Source organism: Amphiprion ocellaris, chromosome 17 (assembly GCF_022539595.1).
Source record: "Amphiprion ocellaris isolate individual 3 ecotype Okinawa chromosome 17, ASM2253959v1, whole genome shotgun sequence".
In the NCBI taxonomy this organism is placed as follows: domain Eukaryota; kingdom Metazoa; phylum Chordata; class Actinopteri; family Pomacentridae; genus Amphiprion; species Amphiprion ocellaris.
Genome location: NC_072782.1, coordinates 5,014,434 through 5,036,486, shown reverse-complemented (window position 1 = coordinate 5,036,486; position 22,053 = coordinate 5,014,434). Strand labels below are relative to the sequence as shown.

The 22,053-nt window shown below is 41.1% G+C and overlaps 1 protein-coding gene across 3 annotated transcripts in view; it reads right to left on the bottom strand.

Annotated features, from left to right (window-relative positions):
- Nucleotides 1-547: 547 nt before the first annotated feature.
- Nucleotides 548-22,053, bottom strand: part of exd3 (exonuclease 3'-5' domain containing 3) — a 46,094-nt gene continuing 24,588 nt past the window's right edge. For all 3 annotated transcript variants that reach the window (XM_055019202.1, XM_023294425.3, XM_035941032.2), the window contains 2 exons: nucleotides 2,460-2,526; nucleotides 548-2,287 (listed from right to left, as the gene is read on the bottom strand). In XM_055019202.1, the coding sequence (XP_054875177.1) occupies nucleotides 1,908-2,287; nucleotides 2,460-2,526 (447 nt within the window). In that variant the 3' untranslated portion in view covers nucleotides 548-1,907. The remainder of the gene's footprint in view (nucleotides 2,288-2,459; nucleotides 2,527-22,053) is intronic.

Here is a 22,053-nt window from a genome sequence, read left to right as displayed (position 1 = left end):
CATTTACCTCAGTAATTCTCTGCATGACCTGTCTTTGAAAATCACTGTGGCTCTTTTTGATGCAAGTGATCAATAAAAATAAAGTGCACATCTGGCTACGGTTAGGGATTCTTTCATTTTATGAGCGTGAAAAGATTTTAACTCAGCCGTCTGATGTAGCTTCAACTAAATGCCGACCATGGAGTTTTCCAGAAAACACCAGAAAACCTTTAATGGCGGAATTTTCCACATTAGATCACTCTGAACCTTTTTGGGGTGATCTCCTTTGCTGCCATCGCACAAATTCAACGTGAGATTTGTGAAAAGGGAAGAAAGCGAAGGGATTCTGTCGGCATGTGGCGGGTTACTCTGTGACCTGACCACTCTCGAGCCTCGGGGCAGGAAACCCCCACGCTAGTGTTACACCTGACAGACATCAGTGAAGCTTAGATGATCTCATCAATCTGTCCACCCTCAGTCCACCCTTACCATCTGCTTTGTGGATTTAGAAGCACATCAAAAAGCAAAACATCTGCTGACAGAAAGAAACGATCACTACTTCTCACAATCAAATGAAAAGTCCTTTTTATCAACACATCCAACTAAATAATTAAACATTCCATAACAGTAATAAGAGAGAATAAAAAACGTACAGTACCACAAGAACTGAGTCCTGTCATCGCCTAACCACAGCTTTCAAGTCAAAACAATAAAAAAAGTTGTCACCAGATGTGACCCCAGAAAGTGTTGAATGGAACAAATTAACTTTGGTGCGTACGCGTCCTGTAGAGCTTTATAGCTCGACGACATAAATCTGTGGTGAGTCAAAAGCCCCTTTCAGACATTCACCCCTTTCCAGTAATCTGACGACATGTGAACGTGTCGGCTTCACGGCTAAATGAGCAACCTGGTCATTTTTCTGTAAAAGCTGCAACGGCGGTCTTACTACTGTAGACTTAGCAACATCTATGTATCGTTTTCAACATGGCACAAGTTTGAACTGATTTAGGGAAGGTCTTTTCTGTAATTTCAGCACCAATATTGGCCCGTAGAGAGAGCGTGAAAGAAGTATTCACTTTGGCCTATAATCTATTACAAACTGTAATGTCCCAAAAATGCCCCTGTGGAACAGCCTGCCAGAGAACCTCAGGACTGCAGAGACCGTCGATGTTTTTAAAAGGTTAATGACTCACCTTTTTAATCAGGCTTTTAACTAACCTTTTAAATCTTTATGTTCTTATCATTTTCTATTTAATTTCTTACGTATTTCATTGTTCACTAAATTATAAATAAACTTGGCTATTGGTCGTTTGGAAAATTTGACAAGCTGCTGCTGTTTGACGAGTACCGTTACTTTCAACGTCACTCTGGTGGGTGTGAATGAATAAAGCCGTGAGGAACATTAAGGCAAAAATCACCCTTCATTTCAATAAAGTGATGGTGTTATTTAAGCCATGTCTCGATTGACAGGCTGTTGAGGAATTACAGTGCAAAAGATCACTATCAAAACCATCAATCATCATAAATGTGATTTTTGATAAAGAGTCAATACAATCAAGAACAAAAGTCCAAACGCGATCACACTGTGACCGGTCTTTGGTTCACTGAAATTGAATTAATTTTAAATTCTCGCCAACGGAATAAATTTAAAATTATTGAAAATAAAAGCATGTGAATAAAGCTCTCACCTGTGACCATCACATTAAATCTGCTGGTGATCTAGGTGTAAAAAAAATCAACTTATTAACTCACATGTTATAGAGGGCTGACTGATCTAACTTACAGATAATTTAATACTTCAAGTGATGCAAATTTGAAGTTCCTGTACCTTTCAATTGTAATGGCAGCTTAAATCCGTCAGTCTTCTTATTAAATAAAGTACATGTGGTGCAAAAGCTTTTATAAATATTTTATCAGCTCTACACCAGTCAGTTCTGCTGTGCTGACGTACTGGGACCAGCGGCTGATTCAGTGTCTTCGTCTGTTATGTGTAAAACTTCCTGAAACATGGAGAGGACTCGGCCGAAGTGAGAGCCCTCCCAGAACACCTTGCCACATCTGGTGCAGACATAGAAGAGCGGTATCCTCGGCAGGAGGCCAGGAGGCACAGCATGGAGCTGAATGGGCGCCCCCCCGGGAAAGGTCAGGGTGTTGGGGTCCAGCCCTGAGAGAGGGGCCCAGCGACACTGAAGGGCATACCTGGGCAGTTCAGGGGTCACTCCAGGGGTCAGAATGTCACCAAGCTTCTCCTCTTCCTGTTGATGGGACTCCTGGAGTGTTTGGTCAGTGATCTGCTCCTCCAAAAGTCCTGCACAGAAAACACAACTTTATTCTTAAGTAAAAATGAGGTCAAATTAGCCATAGTGAGGTCAAAACGGCAGCATGTTAATTTATCCTCATATACTTCATCCAGTATCATATAAAGACTTTCAGATAATACAAAGTGAGTTTTTACAAAAGCAAAAAAAGGTTAGACACACCTTTCTGCTTAAGCATCCTGGCCATGTCTTCTCGAGGAACCGCCACATACTGATCGCTGTTGCACGCCTGGACAAACAGAAAAAATAGTCATTAACAGCTGGGTTAAGACAAGCATTTTCAAGAGCTGTTACTCGTCCAAATATCCTGAGAAAGAAAAAAAAAAGAATTCAGTTGGTCCTCAGGAGACAGCTGGATTGCTTGAGTTATAACAACTGAAAGGGAAACTTGAAAACTTGTGACATAACAATGAAAAACAGATGGATTCATTTCATATTCATGCCACATTTGTACTTCTATCTTTTAAAAAAAAATTCATGGTAAAACCAGCAATAATTTGTATGGATTAAATATCTAAATGGTGATAAAAATGGTATTCAAGATAAATAGGACGACAACTTCTGTAGAATATTAACTTTAATACAACTTCATCAATTGTCAAGTTAAACCAAGCACATGTATTTACCATAAAAATCTCTTTCCTGAATTTATAATTAATAATTCAACAATAGTGTTTTCCTGACATATGTCCACATATGAAATAATATCTTAGACATCAGTGATAGATGAATGAATGCAGGGGCTATCTGGGGTCAGTCTGTACGTCAGTACATTTACCAGATAAGCAGCAGGAGACGCTTTTATCTGCTGATAAATACTGTAGTTATGTGCACTAAAATAAACTTTCATTCATGAATTAGGTTTTTTGATAATTATTATTATTATTATTATTATTATTATTGTTACATTGAAAATAAGTTAATTGAAGACAGAGTGCAGATAATACCAACTCTGCAAATAAAAAAATAAACTAACAACAATATGTTATTTCAGTATTATGTATCGACCATTAAAAAAACCTTTATCAGTCAACCACAATGAGCAGCTACGGACTATATATATTGCGGAGTACTTATTAAATTTACTGCCTGGTAGCGAATGTACACCCAACTAAACACAAACCGAGTGTAGGACACAAACTGACGGCTGTGCATCCTAATGATCCACAGCAAATGACCTGATTATCGCTGTTAAATTCTTAATCCTCTCAATCATAAGTCGACAGTATGTACGAGAACCTCACCTTATTAATGTTATGGTAACTATAGGAACCAGAGTTCACCTGTGTCAGGCGTGTTCGAGCAAGATAAAGCAGGACCGCAGCGCCTCATAACCTGCGTTGACCCATTCACACCGACAGCAAACAGACATTTTTCCCAGGTTGTTGCTTTGGTGTGAAAGGGCACAAGTGTTGGAGAAGGATCAGATCGGTATGTGAGTGTGTGTGGAGACGGCGTTTACGCCTAATATTCACATGTCCATGCTGTCCTGTCCTTCTCCATGGTAAAGGTCTCCCTGGAGGGACATTAGTGACCTCATGTTTGCCAGCCCCTAACGTGAACACACACACTTGTCTGTAAGCCATCCTGACAGCATGTCAGTGCTAAAAGCCCTGTCAATACACCTGAGCTCCACCCAGCAAACAGCATTCCACTTAGAGGTCGGCTGTAAGTCAAACCTCGCTCACAAGAAAAATCCTCACTTAACGTTTGTCTCACTTCACCTGTGAAACATTAGGGGCCAATCAGGAGCACTCACCACCCGACACAAAAGTATGTCCTCTCCTATATGCGCACATGCAGCGCAGTGTTTACCTCTGTGGTAATAGAGGTCAGGGCAGGAGAAAGCTGCAGGAGACAGTGGAGGTGTGGGAATAGCAGAGGTGTAATCTCCTGTCCTGTCTGTGGGAATAAAGCTCATGACTCCCTCAGAACATGCTGTATTCTCATCCTTGCATTCTACTTCACACACACACACACACACACACACACACACACACACACACACACACACACACACACACACACACACACACACACACACACACACACACACACACACACACACACACACACACACACACAACAGGCAAACACATACTGAAATAAACCACACAGACAAAACACATTACACACTACAGTGTGCATAAACCGCATACAAATGCACATAGCGCACACACATGGCTCACACATACGAGTGTGGCGGCAGCCAGGAAAACAGACTGAGCTATTTGCTCAGCTCAAAGTTTCCCAGAGTTGAGCAAGCCAGAACCTGCTCTGAACTCTCAAGGCTAAGCCACGGACGGGCAGGCACACACATACCATCTCCAACACACGCAACCTGGATGGAAATAATTCTATAATCAAAACAGCGAGCAACAAATGCAAAGTTCCTGCAGAGATCTATCACACAGATAAGTTCTGTAGTATGAGAAACTATTTACATTTGCAGTCACACATCGTACTGATATGAACAACCTGCAGGAAAAACAGATTTTGAACAGATGGTGTTTTATTTTCTTGTACCACCAAATTTCTGGACTTTTTAGGTATGCAGCCGTCAAAGAGAGCATGAGGCCAGTGTTGAAGGAAAGTCATGCTTTCTGTGTCCGCATGATGTAAATTTCATCATCCACTCAAGTCTGGTTTTAGAGTTGGCATCAGTCAGATGTGGAAAGCACAGACTGAACTGATACTTTCTGCATCCGTGGGTCTGCATGATGTAAATCTCTCTCCAGGTTTGCAAGAGTCCATATGGACCCCTTTGCAAAGGTTTGTGTGCAGCCCAAAATGTGTGTATGTGTGGCGGGAGCAAGCATGCTTGGCTGTAGTGTGTATTCCCAGAATATGTAGATAAGACCTTCTTTTCCTTTATGCAATCGAGTTTTCAAAACTGTCTTATGTTGACTAGAAAAGCAAATGCACATGTATTGCAGTATAAACATGGCTTAAGAAGCACATAGCTGTGCAGTTTTGTCCAGTACCAATTAATTCCTTCCACATCCATGTGTCAGCAAAGGTCCACAATCGTACATGTAATGTCAATTTTGTCACGTCTGCATGGACACCTCTGCAAGGAACCCGAAATTTGTTACAATGCATCCTGGCCACACTGCAAGCACACCAAAGGACAGACTATTCTTTGTTATCCACGTCTTTGTATTTCATGATACTGTCGGTCTTTGGAGGTGCTTTGATTTGTACATGCTTCCCCATCGAAGTTCAAATTTCTCCAGAAATCCTGTGCTATGTCCACCCACTGTGACTGGAACACCTCAGGAAGAACTACATTGACGCAGTACTTTAGCCAATCTTCAACCAGCTGCCATATGCTCTAAAAAAAAGTGCAAAATCACAACGTGAATCTACTAAATCGCAGAGAGACTTCTCATCACTGTTCAAAATTTAACAAAATGCCAAACTGTGTTCAAAAACTGGCTAACTCAGCCTTTCTCTTCAAGCTTTTTGCAATTTAAAGCCACATGGGGGCTTTAAATTAGATCAAAAGGCCACCGAAAATTAAATCAGCAAACATAATGAAACATTTTAGAGAATTTTAATTCAATTCTGCAGAGTTTTAGGCCGTTGCTACATTGTGTTACTCTGCCTGTCCCTTTGTTCTTTTCGGTTTTTCAGGGAACCTCCTGCATTCTCACACTCGGAACGCTCCTTGCCGTGACAACAAAGGCTATCTAAAGTGTGATACTGTGTTTCAAAGGATGGGAGGTGGTGGAAAAAAAAGAGGAGAGAAAGGGGGATAGTGGAGAGGAGGTAGGAAAGAGACGGGGGGTGAGAGGCAGGGAGGGAGGGGGATTTTTTTTTCCCCTAACGTGCTCAAACAAACACACACACACACACACACACACACACACACACACACACACACACACACACACACACACACACACACACACACACACACACACACACACACACACACACACACACACACTGCAGTGGCTCAGTAGGCAGCTCCCATGGGAAAATCCTCGACCAATCTCAAAAGGCGGTGCTTTTAGGGCCGATGTAGGTCACATGGTCAGACCAGCCAATTGGGCAATAGTGATTTGATTCAAATTGCGGTAAGTCAGGTAAGGGGCAGCGTGGGAACCAGAGAGAAGCAGAGTGAGAAGGGAGCTCGAACGGCATCATCGTCTCTCTTTGAAAAGGCCGTCTATCTGGCTTTATGCAAATTTAAAGTCCGAGTGAACGTTAAAAATACTTGAAAGTCCACCGTCCAAGGCTGCTGCGGTCTAAAACATATACACTGGGTATAAGAAAAGAACGCTTTTCTTCTCTAGAAACTACAGTTTTCCTTCAAAGGAACGCATAAGAAAACATTCAAAACCAGAGATTCATTGTTTGCTCACATCATTCCAAGTGTGGGAACTTGAGCCATCAGCGATTCCTTGTCATTCTGTTAGGCAGATGTAACATTTTGTTGCTGCTGTAGATTTATGCTGAACTGGAAAAACTACTGTACTTTACCTCTGCAGAAGTGATGAGTAAGATGAAGCTAACGAGACGAAAGCATTGACAGTTTCTGCTTTCCCACACAGTAAAAAGGTCATGCAAGGTGATTTGAACGCCTTTTCTCAGACACGATGCAAACTGCAGAAAAGTGAGGCTTTTTTATTTTCTCTGGCTAGACGTGAGACAGGAGTGGAAACATCTTACTTCGTTTAGCATTCCCCGACTGAAAGAGCTGGCATCACTTCAGTGTTAATCATTAAATCAAATTCTTATCTTCAAGTGAAAATTAAAGCCGGAACACCAGCCGCCAGTTTGCAATGTGATACCAAAGAATGGGGAAAAAAAGAGAAAGTCACAAAACCTAACATTTTGATTGAATCAACTTTTCTCTCAACTAATAAAATAGTTACTGGAAGATGTGCTTTTACTGCACATACAAGTTAAAAAAAAAACAGTGTGAATATTTCCTGCGTGACACCATCAAACCGTGAAATGCAGGTAAGAAAATAAAGGTACAGTTACACAACCCTCTCTTAGTTATTCTTTGGATTCAGATGGTTTGTACAGATATTCTGCTCATCAGAATATGTTCAAAAAGTGAATTAACTAATAGCAGAAGCTGGCCCGTATTGGTTTTTTGGGGTGGAATACCAACATTAGCAGACACGAATACGGATTTGTAGCAGGAAAAGGCACATCAAACACAATACAGATTTTAAGAACTATTATGGAAAGGTCAATAGAAGAACAACAAGACTTCTACATGTGTTTCATTGATTACACCAAAGCTTTTCGAACCAGTAAAACACCAATAACACAGATGTTAAAGGACACAAACACAGATGGAAAGGATTTACAAATGATAAAAAATCTCTATTGGCAACAAAGTGCAGCAGTGAGATTAAACAACGACAATGGTGAAGAACAACGAAAATAAAATGAGGACTCAGTCAGGGATGTGTGCTGTCACCTGACCTGCTCTCCTTGTACAGTGAAAACATCATGAGGAAAATACAAGGCTTACCGGGAGGATCCAATCGGAGGTTATAACATCAATATCGCACGTTATGTAGATGAAACAGTGCTGATAGCAAACAGCGAAGAAAACTTACAAACCATAGTATCTACAATTAATACAAAAACTTGGACTGTCTTTAAACCAAAAAAGAAAACAGAAGTAATGATAATTTCAAAGTAATATATCATCCCAACCTGTAACATAGAATTAGACCAAGAAATACTGAAGCAGGTTCATCATTTCAAATATCTCGGTCCATGGATGACATCAGATGGGAGATGTGAAACAGACATCAGATGTAGAGCAGCAATGACAAATAAGAAAATAGCAATTAGCATCCGTATGAGGACTCTTAACTGTTACATCCTACCAGTTCTGATGTACAGCTGTGAATCTTGGAACATAAATAATAAAATGTCAAACAAAATCACTGCAGCAGAGATGTGGTTTTACATGCTACGTATATCTTATACGGACAGAATAACCACTGAAGATGTTTTAAAATTACTTAATGCAAATTACACGCCACTGAACAAAATTAGGAAACGACAAGCAACATTTTTTGGACATATCATAAGGAAAGAGACCCTGGAATATATTGTCACAACTGCAAAAATTAATGGGAAGAGAGGACAAGGCAGATAGAGAATGAAAATGATAGACGGATTAACATCATGGCTACACATGGAAAGGGCAACAGTCACAATTCAGAAAGCAAAAGATCGGATTAGATGGAGAGAAATGATCACCTATGCTGAATGACATGGCATGGCACTTGATTAACCAACATTAACAAGTAAATGTATCAGCCAATGTTGCCATAAATGCATGTTAGTTATATTAAAAAAGGAAAATGAACTTTCTAGTGCTGAATTTCACAAACTGCTGAGCTATGATAAACACTCTGCTACAAACTGTATTGTATGCAATGAAGTCAAAGCTGCTCAGCAAGACAAACAATGTGATGAAATTCCTTCTTTATTACCAAAAGCTTCTGTTTCTGTCTTATAATCTGTAAAAGAAAGTTTCCATCAGACAACATGCATGCCAGTCCTGTTATGTGTGAGACAGGCTAATATCGGTCAATGATATCAGCCAAATTATATCAGTCAGATTCTTGTTCAAAGTAAATAAAGTTTATAATATAGTGGATGGAGACAAAGGACTTCAATAAAGCACACAAATATACACCTGCAGCAAAAAGGGTACAAGCCCAAGCATGCATTAAGTATGTTAAAGTGTAAAAGTAAAGTGAGAAAATGTCTACAATTTGGTAAAAGAGGTCTCATAGTGTGTTATATTACCAATATTCTTCTAATAACACAGAGGTTTATTAGCACACCTTGTCACATTCTTTAAATAGTTGGGTAGATCCTTTCAAAATAAGTTCTTCCTGTATTTACAGTACCTAAACACCTAGACTAAGGGTCACTCCTCGGCTGCTGCAGGAACAAGAGGGAACTGCCACAGTGACCTACTAAATGTACTTTCCCACAGTATCCTGAGGGTATCTGGCCAACATCTCAGCCCGACAGTCTGAGGTAATTACCGGCTCTGTTAACTAACCACTACCACCTGACAGCAACCTGAACTTGGACCACAGTGGAGCCTGTCTGGGCTTGACATCACACACACCTTCCTCTGACTCACACACACATGTGCATATACACACACGCACATACTGCATAGGCATGCAGAAGATGTAAAAACTCAGACGCAGCTCTCACACAAATGCACACCCCTCCGTGATTCATGTGGCACCCGCTCATTTCACCTGCATGAAGCACAATTTATAGTCGCACTGCGTCTTCCCTGACTTTCCCAGGGAGACAAATCACAGAACAGAACGAGACACGACTGGGCGACGCTGCTGTTAATGTATCTTTAGCGTACATGTTCCTACTGCTCCTTGTGTTTTTCCCAAGTCAGCTGTCCAAACTAATATGTTTCAATACTACCAATTTTATCCACACTACTTGGAAATTTTAGGACCTCTTTTGGAAACGCTGCTGATCCCGTTTAAGTTTAAAAATTCTGGTGTTGTGACAAAAGGTACATGTCCACTAGATCTGGCAATTTCCCACATCCCATTCATTGTCTATGTGAAATGACCACATTGCATGCTAGTCCGGTTGCAGTGCATTTCGAGCTGCAATCCAGTGCGTCTACCTGGAGCGGGCCGCAGCTCATTTGCATAAAGTACACTCGACTTCTACTTTATGCAAATTTGATGCGGCGTGCGGAGGTTCGACGCATCGTGAAATTTTCGACAAACATCTAAACTAGCCGTCGGTGAACTAAAACAAGGACAGATTCAGCAGCTTATTTATTGCCTCAAATGCTTTTAGAAATACTTTTCGCTGAACTGTTTTCGTAACAAAAGAGAAAGTTTGCGACCGAGCGAGCCATGTTGGTCCGGCTTGAAATCCAGGAGCAGACAGCTCCCGAGTCGATGCATTTGTCCAATCAGGGGCAGGATAGTTGGAGAAGACGGTCAGCAGGAGTTGAACACCGGCTACTGGCCACCAAGAAGGCAATATTCAGATGCGACACGTTTACATCCATCTGGTGGACACGTAGGATAAGTCTGGACACTTGTGTTTGCTCTTCATTGGGCCTGACCATCGCTACATTCATCAACTGATCTATTATGCTACGATAATTTATCATCATCTGAAACGGAGCTAAAAGGCTCATCTGGGCAGGGACATGTATTAGTGTGATGTAGCTCGAGGATTTTTGGGTGGTGACTCTGTCTACCACTGTCTATGTAAATGTGGTTATTATGTCCATGAACTAGACTGAAACATTTTTGTTGGTGCAAAGTTTTAAATCTGGTAATTTCGGTGCATTTAAAAAACAACACAAAAAACAGCTATTTATTTATATTGAATTTTCCCAGTGAGGGAGAGTTTTTCTCATCTTATTTACTCAATGAACAGCTATTTTTCTTTTGATCGCTTCTCCATTAAAGTATTCATTTTCTAAATCTATGAGATGTTATAAATAATAATGAAGTATATGACTAAAAATCACAGATGTATTTTATATATTTTTTAGACCTTATGGACATTTCTTTTGACTTGTACTTGTGTTTTTTAACACTTGACTTGGCCTTGCTCATTTATATACTTTCCTTTACACTTTTTGCTTCTATATTTCTTAAGGTGTCATATATGTTATTACAGTTTTCCTATATTTGTACCTTTTTCTCAGCTTTGACTTGGTTAAAAGGTACATTTCAGTATGTATACTGTAGCTTTGTACCTAATAAACTATCATTATCACTATAATGCTAAGCTGATATGTTATATGATATACAGTGCAGTTATTATTTTAGGTTCATGGAAAATGTGATATATTGAAGATATTGCATTTTTGAAAATAACTGATTATGTTCTATTATTTGAGTTGTAATAAATCATCAGTAGCTACACTAAGCGAGGCACCACTGGGACTTTAATTGCCGTTTCTCGTAATATGCAGGGAAACGGTTTTAATTTTCCCTCTCCCTGATTCTGTTTAACTCTTGCTCAATCTTGTTTCTTTCTCTTGTCAACTTTGTTTTCCACTTTCGACCATTATCTCACCCTCCACTTGGCCTCAGCATTTCTGCCTTTTCTTCCCTCCCTCCTTTGCTCCCTTAGTCCGTCTTTATTGGTGTTCACTAAAAGGGGTAATGAAGAAGATAATAGTCTAGAGTCGAGCAGATAACAGTCTCGCCGTCACACAAATAGCACTAATGCTTTCCCTTGGCTTGGCACAGTCAGTTCATTCTGGTTTTTACACACTCAACCTTCAACCCCAACCTCTATCTCTGCCTCTCTCTCCAGCCGAACCGATGTCTTCGCTCGTCTGTGTCTTGCTTGAAGCTCCATCTACCCCCTTCCAGTGTTTTCTTCAATTTCCCTGCTCTCCTTTTCTCCAGTTGTCTCTCACCTCTAACCTCTTTCTTTCTCTCGTTCCCCAAGTACTCCTTTTTTTTCTCTCTCTTCAGACGCCAGATAGCTGGGGCCAGTCTAAGCCAAACAGCTCAAGAAAACAACGAGCTGAAAAGGTCCGTTGACAATGCTGCTCGCTGGGCAATGGGGTTTTGAAGGGGGATAAAAACGGCTCATCTTAAAAACGTAAAAAGTTGGATTAAACCAGCAGCAAGCCTCTATTGATATGTTGCTTTTTTATTAGGGCTTAGGATGAAAACAATCAGGCTAAAATTTTGGAGTTAGAGGGGTAAAGAAGTAGGTGGTGCATGACATAAAACATTGCCCCGTCTAAATTTTTAATATTGCTTAATTACCATATGAGTGTGAGTTCATCAGCAAATTGTTTCCAAACTGTAGCTGAAGGTCTGAAACGACCTTCCCGAAGACATCAGGTCGGCCAAGTCAGTAATGTCTTTTAAATCCCCTCTTAAAACATACTTTTACGGGAGAGCTGTTCCTGACTTTACATGAGTTTTAACTTGCTTGAACTGTCTTTTATTTAATGTATTTCACATTTTTACTGTTCTTACCCTGGAAAGGTATTTTATGGGTTTGTACATAAATCTGTTGTTAAATTTGATGATTCATTTACAGCAGATGTGAAGCACTTTTGTTTAGAAAATTGCAATATAAATAAAGTTTACCATTATTGATATAATTAATAATATTAAAACAACTAGTTCGTTTGTCAATTAACACAAAATTATACTGCAACAATTTTGATAGTTGATTCATTGCTTAGATGAAGCAAAAATGTAAAAAAAAAAATACTAGTTGTAGATTCTCATATGCAAACATTTGCAGTTTTTTTTAACTTTTAAACAACATCTTTGGATTTTAAACTATTAAATTTGGGTAAAAAGCTCTTGTTTGTGGGGAAATATGATGGACATGTTTCCATTATTTTCAATAACTATAAAGGGAAAAATGAAAAAGATTGTATTCAACATTAAAAAAAATAATTTTGTGTAAAAAATTCAATGTAAAATGCAACTTGAAAGAGCATTTCTTATTTCAGTGACAGAAGTATTGCACAAATATTGACCAAACTGTCAAAAATGAATTTGTTTAAGGAGGTTTTCCCTCACACTGTGATTCTTCCTTGTCTGACCCACAGAAAACTTACCCTGGAATTAGTCTGATTCTTAGACCCTGTGAGCGTTTACAACCCCATCTTCATTCCAAATCATCTTTAATTGATGATGTTTATAATGGGTAGCTGCAGCCCCACAGCAAACACACCGTTCAAGCATTTTCAGTTACTTTTTTATAATAAGCAAGTGTCAAAACATTCCAATATAAGGATATTAGGTCTGCAAATTATCGTGCCAATATAAAATTATGACACAGACTGCAAATGTCAAAGCAGGAATTTTGGTTCAGTTTCAAAAACAACAACAACAAAAAAAAAACAACTTTGCATTTTTATCTATGACACAAACTGTCAAAAATCATCTGCTTTAAAATAACTGTTGATATTTGACAAATTCCATTACTTACATTCAGTATATCTTACTTTTTGCATCTTACTTTTCTTTCTCTGCCTGTTTTTCCTTTGATTGTTCCACAATTGTTGAGAAGATAAATGAGGAGTTTTGTGGTTTGGGTCACACGGGCAATAAAGACAACTGGTTCTCTCACACGTAGAGCATCCATGCAATTTGTCTTCTTGCAACAGAGCTGGAGCTCCAAATGCTTTTCAGCCCCATTTGCCTTTGCAATTTGACGTTTGCACACACTTACACACTAAAACCGTCTAAATCCACTAATTTTTCCCATGCCTTCAATGTACCCGTTCAACCCGACATTACGACATCCACAGCTTTCCTCGACATGCGCTAACAGTTCTCAAACTGTCACTACACCCACACACTTAAACCAAAATTCCACCCACCGAATCCATCAACCTGATCCACGTCTGCACGTGCACGCACATACACAGCAGCCTCGTCATGGGAGAGCCATCAGCAGATTCTTTTACTCAACGTTTATCACCGCCACAGCAAATTTGACCCTTTCAGCCCCCCGCCCCGCTCCTCGCCGCTTCTCTCACTATTCCTTTTTTCTAATCTCTTCCTGATGTAGAGGCACGCAGGGAATGTTATTGTAATGCAGAGTGATTCATCCAGGACTGTAAATATTGACAGTGGTGGCTGCTGCTGCTGGTCCGGTCTGTTCTCTCCTCAAGAGCTGTGAGGGAACGGAGAGGAAAGCAGGCTCCCACGTGGCTTTTTGACAGACAAGGTGTCAACGCCGGAGTGGGGTACCAGCAAATAATTTTGTATGCCAGCCTGAGCGTCCACCGGTTTGAAAGCTTGCACAACCAGATGCCGGAGTTTCTCAGCAACAAACACACAGCGGTGGATCATGTAGTGTCACAACAGGGTTTAAGAAAAGCCCACAAAGTCAGACAACAGTGAAACAGTAGGATAATCTGTGGTGAAGACTCACACGCTGCCTCATACAGAAGTCGGAAAATGTACCGAACCTACTGACACATATATTACTTCACTGGTTGTACTTTAGTGGTAAGCCTAGCGCTGCTTTTGGAGTGGTTTAACAGTCTAGGTTAGTCTTACATGTTAATATGGTTTCTCACTTTTGTGCAATCCGATGGACAAGTGAGTCAGATCTTTCTGTGTGGGCTTATATTGCACAATCTGGTAAATAATGATTTCAGATGCAACACAAGTGGTGTTATGTGCAGTTTTGGCTAAGAAGGTCCGCTAGGGTCCGTGTGAAGTAAATTTAATCATATTCCCATTATTCTTTCCACACTTATTACATAATCGCCTGATTGCAATTACTTGAGCTGACTCCAGACATTCTGCATAATTGTTTCCATTCGTCTGTAAAAACAGCTCGATGAAAAATGTCATATTTTAATCACTAGTTCCATGTTGTTTTGCACCATTTTCATTCTCTTCATGTGGTTTAATGCCACCAAGTGTTTATCGTGAGGTGCTAAACTTCTAATATTTGTTATTACAATCAATTATCAGAATTAATCAGTTATTTTAATTAAAACCTTTTTCTAAAATTACAGACTCCACTATCTGAATCCCTAATATTCTCTGTTAGGGTAAAAGAAATAGAGACATCGGTAAGAACAGATAATAAGATTTCTTCTGATACTGATATGATTAAAGTCAGATTATTTATAGATCAATATTTACCTTATAATAAAGAAATACATCAATATGTTAAATGTACTGCTTTTGTTATATTCTTAGAGATATAGATTTGTCCTAAGCAAGCAGGTAAAACTGGCCTTTTAAGACATTTTAGTTGTTAGCCGCTTAGACTCCGACTGTGTTAAAACTGTGCCAAAATTTTCCGTCACTTGCTTTCAAGGACAATATTTATCTGACTCATGATTTTCTGAAAAGCTCCCAGTACTATTACTGAGTTGCCATGAAATGTTTTCGTGGCATGACAACAAATCAAGTTTTGATACAGTGGTTTTATTAGTCATTGGGGGATTTTTTTCTCCCTGGATATGTTAATGTAATTACTGTAACTTTGGGAATCCCTGACTCTGGGCTTGGTTATACTCCCTTGCGTAGTTGTTCTAATTATACTACTTTCCTTCCACTTGGTCCACATGTGCAGTATATCGGAGTTGTTTCATTCCAGCATGTGCGCAATTGGTGCTTTATATTGTAAAGCAGTGGTCGACCACCGAGCCGCAGACCGGTACAGAAATAATAAAAACTTATTTTTTGTGCGGCGTCTACAGTGTTCTATTTTGAAAAATGACAAGATCGTTTTGCCCGTCACTTCCATCCGTGCCTGTTTCCCGCACTTGATTCTGTCAGTTTTCCTGCCCAACCATTAAATGAAGCCGACAATTTAACCCCTTCCAAAATTAATAAAGAATGTTTCTGGAGAGTTTCATTAAAAAGAGGGAGAGATTGAGACTGAAGTAAGAAGTAAATATGCATTTAGCAATAAAAAGTAATTTTATTTGTTTAGGACACTTTTTAAAAAAAAACATGATAATTATTTATGTACACGTTGACTGGTCTACAGAAAACTGTCTTGCCTGAAACCAGTCCATGGTGCAAAAAAGGTTGGAGACCACTATCATAAAGTAGTCATCAACATGAAGCCTAGCATGCACAGTCCAACAAAAGATGTCACTTAAACCCTAGAGGATCCTCGCGAACTTGCAGATGAGGAAAGTTTAACATGAGCCTGAAGGCTAGTTGGGGAAGCCAATTCAGGGTTCGCAATTACCCCTCTGCAAAAATCTATGTGCAGTCTGAAATTTGTGATTGCACTGAGTGCGTGCACCGCAGGATCCATCCATCCATCCATCCTCTACACACCACTTAATCCTCATTAGGGTGAAGGCAGGGGACACCCTGGACAGGTCACCAGTCTATCACAGGGCTACAAATACAGACTAACAATCACACTCACATTCACACCTAAGGACAATTTAGAGTTACCAATGAACCTAAACATGCTTTTGGACTGTGAGAGGAAGCCGGAGAACCCGGAGAAAACTGCATGCACAGGGAGAACATGAAAAATCCATGCAGAAAGATCATGGAAAGACCGGGGCGCAAACTGGGGACCTTCTAGCTGCAAGACGAAGGTGCTAACCACCAAGCCACTGTGCAGCCCCCTGTACTGCAGGATGTGCCAGGAAAACAAATGGCGCTCACAACAAACTCTTGCTTTAAGGAGAGACTGAGGAGGAAATTCTCTGCCATTCACATTTTCAAGTTATCATTTAAAGAACTGTAAAGGAAGTAATCGATGACGGACTTTACTTTGCACTGTACACACTTTTTATTGATGATGCCCAACAACAGCAGAAAGGTCTAAATTCCCCAGATTGCTGTGCTATATCTGCCTACTGTGCTAAGAAAAGACAACACTGACAGTGCTGTAGCCCATTCTGTGACTAGCTGCTTTATCCTGTAAAAAGCTCAACAGCTGGTACCAACCTTTCACAAATATCTATGGCAGCCCTGTTTTTCTGTATTAAATATGAGGGTCAATGTGGCCATCTGTGTAATAGGCCAATCTGTGCCTACTGCAGTATAAACAAAGCTGAATGTGCCCTAAAAAGTCTGTGCTGATGAGTGTACAGGACTGTAGAAACTATAAATTGGCTTTCAGAGTGTCACTCTATAGCAGACACTGTGACACTGTTCAAGGTGCTCATTCACATCTAGAGTGTTGCATACAAACTATTCAACAGCTGCCAAAAACAACAACGGTTCTGTTGACATTTTTGGACCAAAACCCAACTTAACAGCCTACTAGTGTTTATTTGACCTAGCCTTTCATCTGTAATATATTTAACGTGAACTGCGTTTTTTTCCCAACAAAAAGTTCTTCCAAAAAAAAAAATAAAGCAACTGCTCCAAGTCCACTACCCAAGACATTTAATTTTGATAAATACCTCAACTGATCAGTAAATGGATCCAAAAATAAAACGTGACTGCACACATGAAAAAAAAACCAAAACAAAACTGGTGTATTGTTGAAAAAAAGAGTAAAGAAAAAGTCTTCTGGTGTGATTTTTTGGGGGATCAGCGTTGACCCACTGGTCCATGAGACTATGAAGTGAGATGCTGAGCAAGATAGTAACATTATTACTGCTTCAAACTCTTATCAAACCACTGCTGAGCTTGTGGACCTACACAGACCGACACAATCTATGCCTCTCCGACTCATCCTATATATCATCGGGACACACACGGCCAGAGTGACCAGGCTGTGGGAGGGTGAGATAAGGGCAAATATAAGAGGAAAAGGGCTCAGGGTTAAGTGGCAATAATGATACAGGATAAGACATCAGTCTGTGTGAGCGTGAATTCAAACTCACTTCAAAGCGTCTCTGGGAGCCTTGTTCATGTCAACATGAGACGCAGGAGAGACTCGCAGCATTAGAAAGGCAGAGAGGTAGAGGGGGAGGTTAAAAAAAGAGGGTGTGGGGGTAAAAAGGAAGCGGTACACGATGGTGAACAAAGGCTGAAGGGAAAGAGAGGACCGAGGTGGAGGAGGGTAAGGAAGGGTTAAGCAGAAGTGGGTCGGAGGTGAGAGGTTGGGGTATTTGGGCAGAGAAGGGGGGGGTGGAGGGGACTCACGGTGAAGGGGTTCACCTCTAATGTGAATGCAGTGAGGTAAAACCGAGAGAAAGGACGATGGAGAGAGTTCCTGTGTCATACAGCCTCTTTAATTCCACCCTTCCTTCCCTGCCTCCCCTCCTCTCCCGTGTCCCCTTCCCTCCCGCCACTGCTGCACCCTCTCTGCGACCGGCCCCAGCAAATTCCCTAGGGCCAGGGGCAGTCCCCTTTCAGTCTCCAGTGACACAGTAATTAGAAGTGTGGGAACTGAATCCGTCCCTCTTTCTGAGCACCCCCCCCCCCCGGCCTCCCTCCCATGCTCGCTTGCTCTCTCCTTTCGCTGGCCCTCGCCCTCCTAACCAGCTCCGGGTTCCCTGCACTTCCAAATCCACTTCCTATTGCCACCTCAGTTTTTGCACTTCTTCATGTCAGATGTCAGGAAGCAGCATCTCCCCTCTGAAAAACTATATCTCACATCACATATAAAAGTGTTTGCCCCCATGTGATATTGCTATCCTCCACATCTGACATGATGGATGCTTTCTAATACGTATGACTGATCTTGCTAATTGAGGGCATGAAAATCACACACTGGCAAACTCAATTAAAAATCAAACAGAAATCCATATTAGCGGAATCCCTGCCGGCCACCTGTGATGTTGATGGGAGCTCCACATCACACACTCTCACACACTCGAACCCCATACCCTTCATCCACCCCCCACCCCACCCCGCCTCACCCCGCCTCACCCCCGCCTCCTCCACAGCCGCATAGTCCCCTATCTCTTCGAACAGAGCAACGCTGTCTCTCCCGCTCTCTGTCAAGCCCACCACCACCGCCCCAACCCCCCCCCATTCGCTATCTCCGCGGCGATAACCATGGGAACAGCAGCACTGTGGGAACGGGCCACCAGTTGACCAAAATAGACAGCAGGAAAATGGAGGGAAAGAAAGAAAGAAAGGGCTCCCTGCGTCCAAGGAGGCCCGTGAGTGCGTATTTGTGTGCAGAGGAGGTCCATGGGATCATTAAGACAGACAGGTACTCAGGCGCTCTACTCACCTCTGGTTTCCACCGGCAACAAAAGGGGATGCTGGGTTGGTTGGGGTTGTTACATTAATTAATTAAAGGATTTGCAGCTCTGGTTTGAGTTGGTGGGACATGCAGCCGGTTCCTCTTCTCACACACACATACACACACTTTTAATGGTCCTGCAGTCACTAGATAGCAGTGTCCCAGGCAAAAAGGCTACACCCTAACCACAAACACCCACACCCAGAGAGCACAGCAATATTACACCAATGCACACCCAGTCACACTCAGTCACACCCACAACCACGCACCTCTAAAAGCAACACGTGTGTTCAGTGTAATGAATGAATGAGGTGATTGGAATGGTTGGCATTTAAAAACTTTGATTACTTTTAACCAAAAGAATAATCAACCATTTCTTTTCTCTTTTGCTTTACTTGCCATTGGTTCAGTTTAAATTTAGTATTAATTTTCTGTTTATTACTAGTGATTGCACAGATTTGGAAATTATTTGATTTTGCATGTGCCAATGCCTTACTGTTTGGTGCACTATCATAAAAAGTTGATACGAGAGGTGCAATTCTCTCAGATAACCACATCATAGCGCACATCTGTAGATATCAGGAACAAAAAACCACCACAGCTTCCTTGTGTATTAAAACGGTTCACTTTGTGTTTGGTATTTACTTGTATTTGGTCCATAGGCAATGCTTGCTGTCTCCAGAGAGTGCAAACACACACAAATACATTCATGCAAACAAACTCCAAAGACTTCATGGCTTTAGTTAAAATACTGGGATGCAGTTCCGATGAGAAATATTAGACACTGGTTTTCCTTGGCCTCCAAGAGGAAGAGAAGGAAATGGGTAAAGACGCAAGTAGTGCATCATCCTCTCTTTTTTTTTTTTTTTTACCTTCCGTGGCTTTAATTTTCCATTCCATTTATATCCAACTGTCTCTCAGTAGCCCTGCAGTCCAAAACATGCAAGTCTTGGCTTCAAGTCTTATTTTATCTCTTTCTCTCTCCCCCTATGATCTCTGTCTGATTTCTCCTATTTCCTTCTTTCTCAACTTTTCTTTGACTCTGGTCACTCCGCAAATCTCCTTTCTTCCCCTTTTTTCCCTCTGTTGTTCTGTATGTTTGCCATTCATCTCTTCTCTGCTCACTCTCTTTTCCATTTTCTCTTCTGATTCCTATCAATCCATCTAATCTATCTATCCACAGTGCCTCCCCCTTGCTTTTTCAGGCCTTTCCCAGGCCAAGCAGCCTGACCTCTCCAGCCTTCTACCTCTTTGCTCCCAGGGTTGAGGGGGTGTGTGCCTCTGACCATTCCCATCCCGCTAGGACTTTCACTTTAATCTGACTCTGAGAGTAACACAGGAAAAAGGGTGAACAAAACACGAGAAAATGTGTGCGTGTGCGCTCGCCAAGCACAGAGCTCCCAAAGCAAACAGACTTCTAACCTCCTGATAGCGTCACATCACGCAAACTTGCATGCTTTGGGAAGAACCACTGCAAGGCATAGTTTAAGGTTTTGAGGCAGAAGCGGCCTCACATTTCAATGAACTGCACATGCACGTAAAGCAGTGCACATTAGCACAGATCAGATGTTGAAAAAGTGTTGAAAACACAAAAACACAATGGCATTTACAGTTATCCCCATGAGAGAAAAACAAAACAGTAACAGCACATCACAAGGGCACTGACTTTGAAACAACACATGCAGAATACAGTGGTTAAGTTCACAAACCACAGGCTGTGGGGGGTTGCCATCTATTATCTCTGTCTCCATGAGGTTTAAATTCAATTGTTGACATAACTCATTCTCGGAAACAGCACACACACACACAAGCTTGCACTAACACACAGGGTGCTCATACTTACGGATTAGGTTATTGTTCTAAAGATATATAGGTCAGTGGTTCCCAGTCTTGCCGGTTCTCTGTGCTGTTAGTTGAATTAATCACATTCACGTGACACTGAAGGTGTACATCAGTTCTTGATTTATGACTGGAATCAAAACTGGTTCCCATGACTGAAGATCTGATTTGCTTGATATGTCTGCTATATGCAAATATTTTTCCAGCTCTACAGGTTCACACATTACACAATTCTACAAAACTGGGAACCGAAGAGCTTCTACCTATTTACAACTCAATAACTCGTCTTTACAGACCCAAAACTCTATAAACAGGTGACAAGAAGACACATACAGCCACAGAATTTCAATACCCCTACTCTGGTGTGACTCTCAGCATAGACAACAGACCACACACATTCATCACGCAGAGAGACGGCAATCATGAGCTGAACAGTAGCTAAAATTATGCAGTTAGTAACCTAACATTAGGAAAACATAGCAGAGAAGGATAATATAATTTGCTTCCAAGAACTCTTTCATGCCATAGGGGATGTTGTTACTGTAACCACAAACCTGCCGGGGACAAGGTGTCTCCTCTTCTCAAATATTGTTATATAACTGTGAAATGTCAACCACAATGTCTACTGATGTCCAGGCCATGTGAAAAAAAAACTTCAATACATTTCATACTCAGATCTATCAGTGAACAGAAGGCAGTCTCCATGGTGACCTGTTGAGGTAATTGCCACCAAAACAACTGAGGTAATCCTTGTATCCTTGGTCTAAACCTACAATCAACTTATTTTCTGTCAGCAATCAGATCACAGTGCAAATAAAGCACTTAAAATAGCAGGATAAAAAAAAAAAAGAGTCAAAAGAGGTCATGTGTCACATCACATGTGAGCAAGCATGGCTGCATCGAAAGCATGACTGCTCATGGAGGAGTTACCCGAGCTCCTCAAGTGGGCCCATGTGCCACAAAGTTGTGATAATAACAACCCCTAAACCTCTCAGCTATTTCTCACTGGCAGGTATTAGCATGGCTGACAAGAGTTCTTTATCATCCCGGTTGTGTGCAGTGGCAGGCAGAATAAGCTCGGATGGCTTGCTATGTTGTGGTGCGTGTAGAGTGTGGGAGAATGATCTATGATTCACTAAGCTGCATGGACCAAAGATCACATTTCACTATCGCAAGGGAAACCATTAAACCATGACCACAGACACAAAGACAACCATACCAGCAGTATCTGGGAGAGAAAACACGATTGTTAGGATGAGTTCTCATAACATTTTTCTAAAGTTAC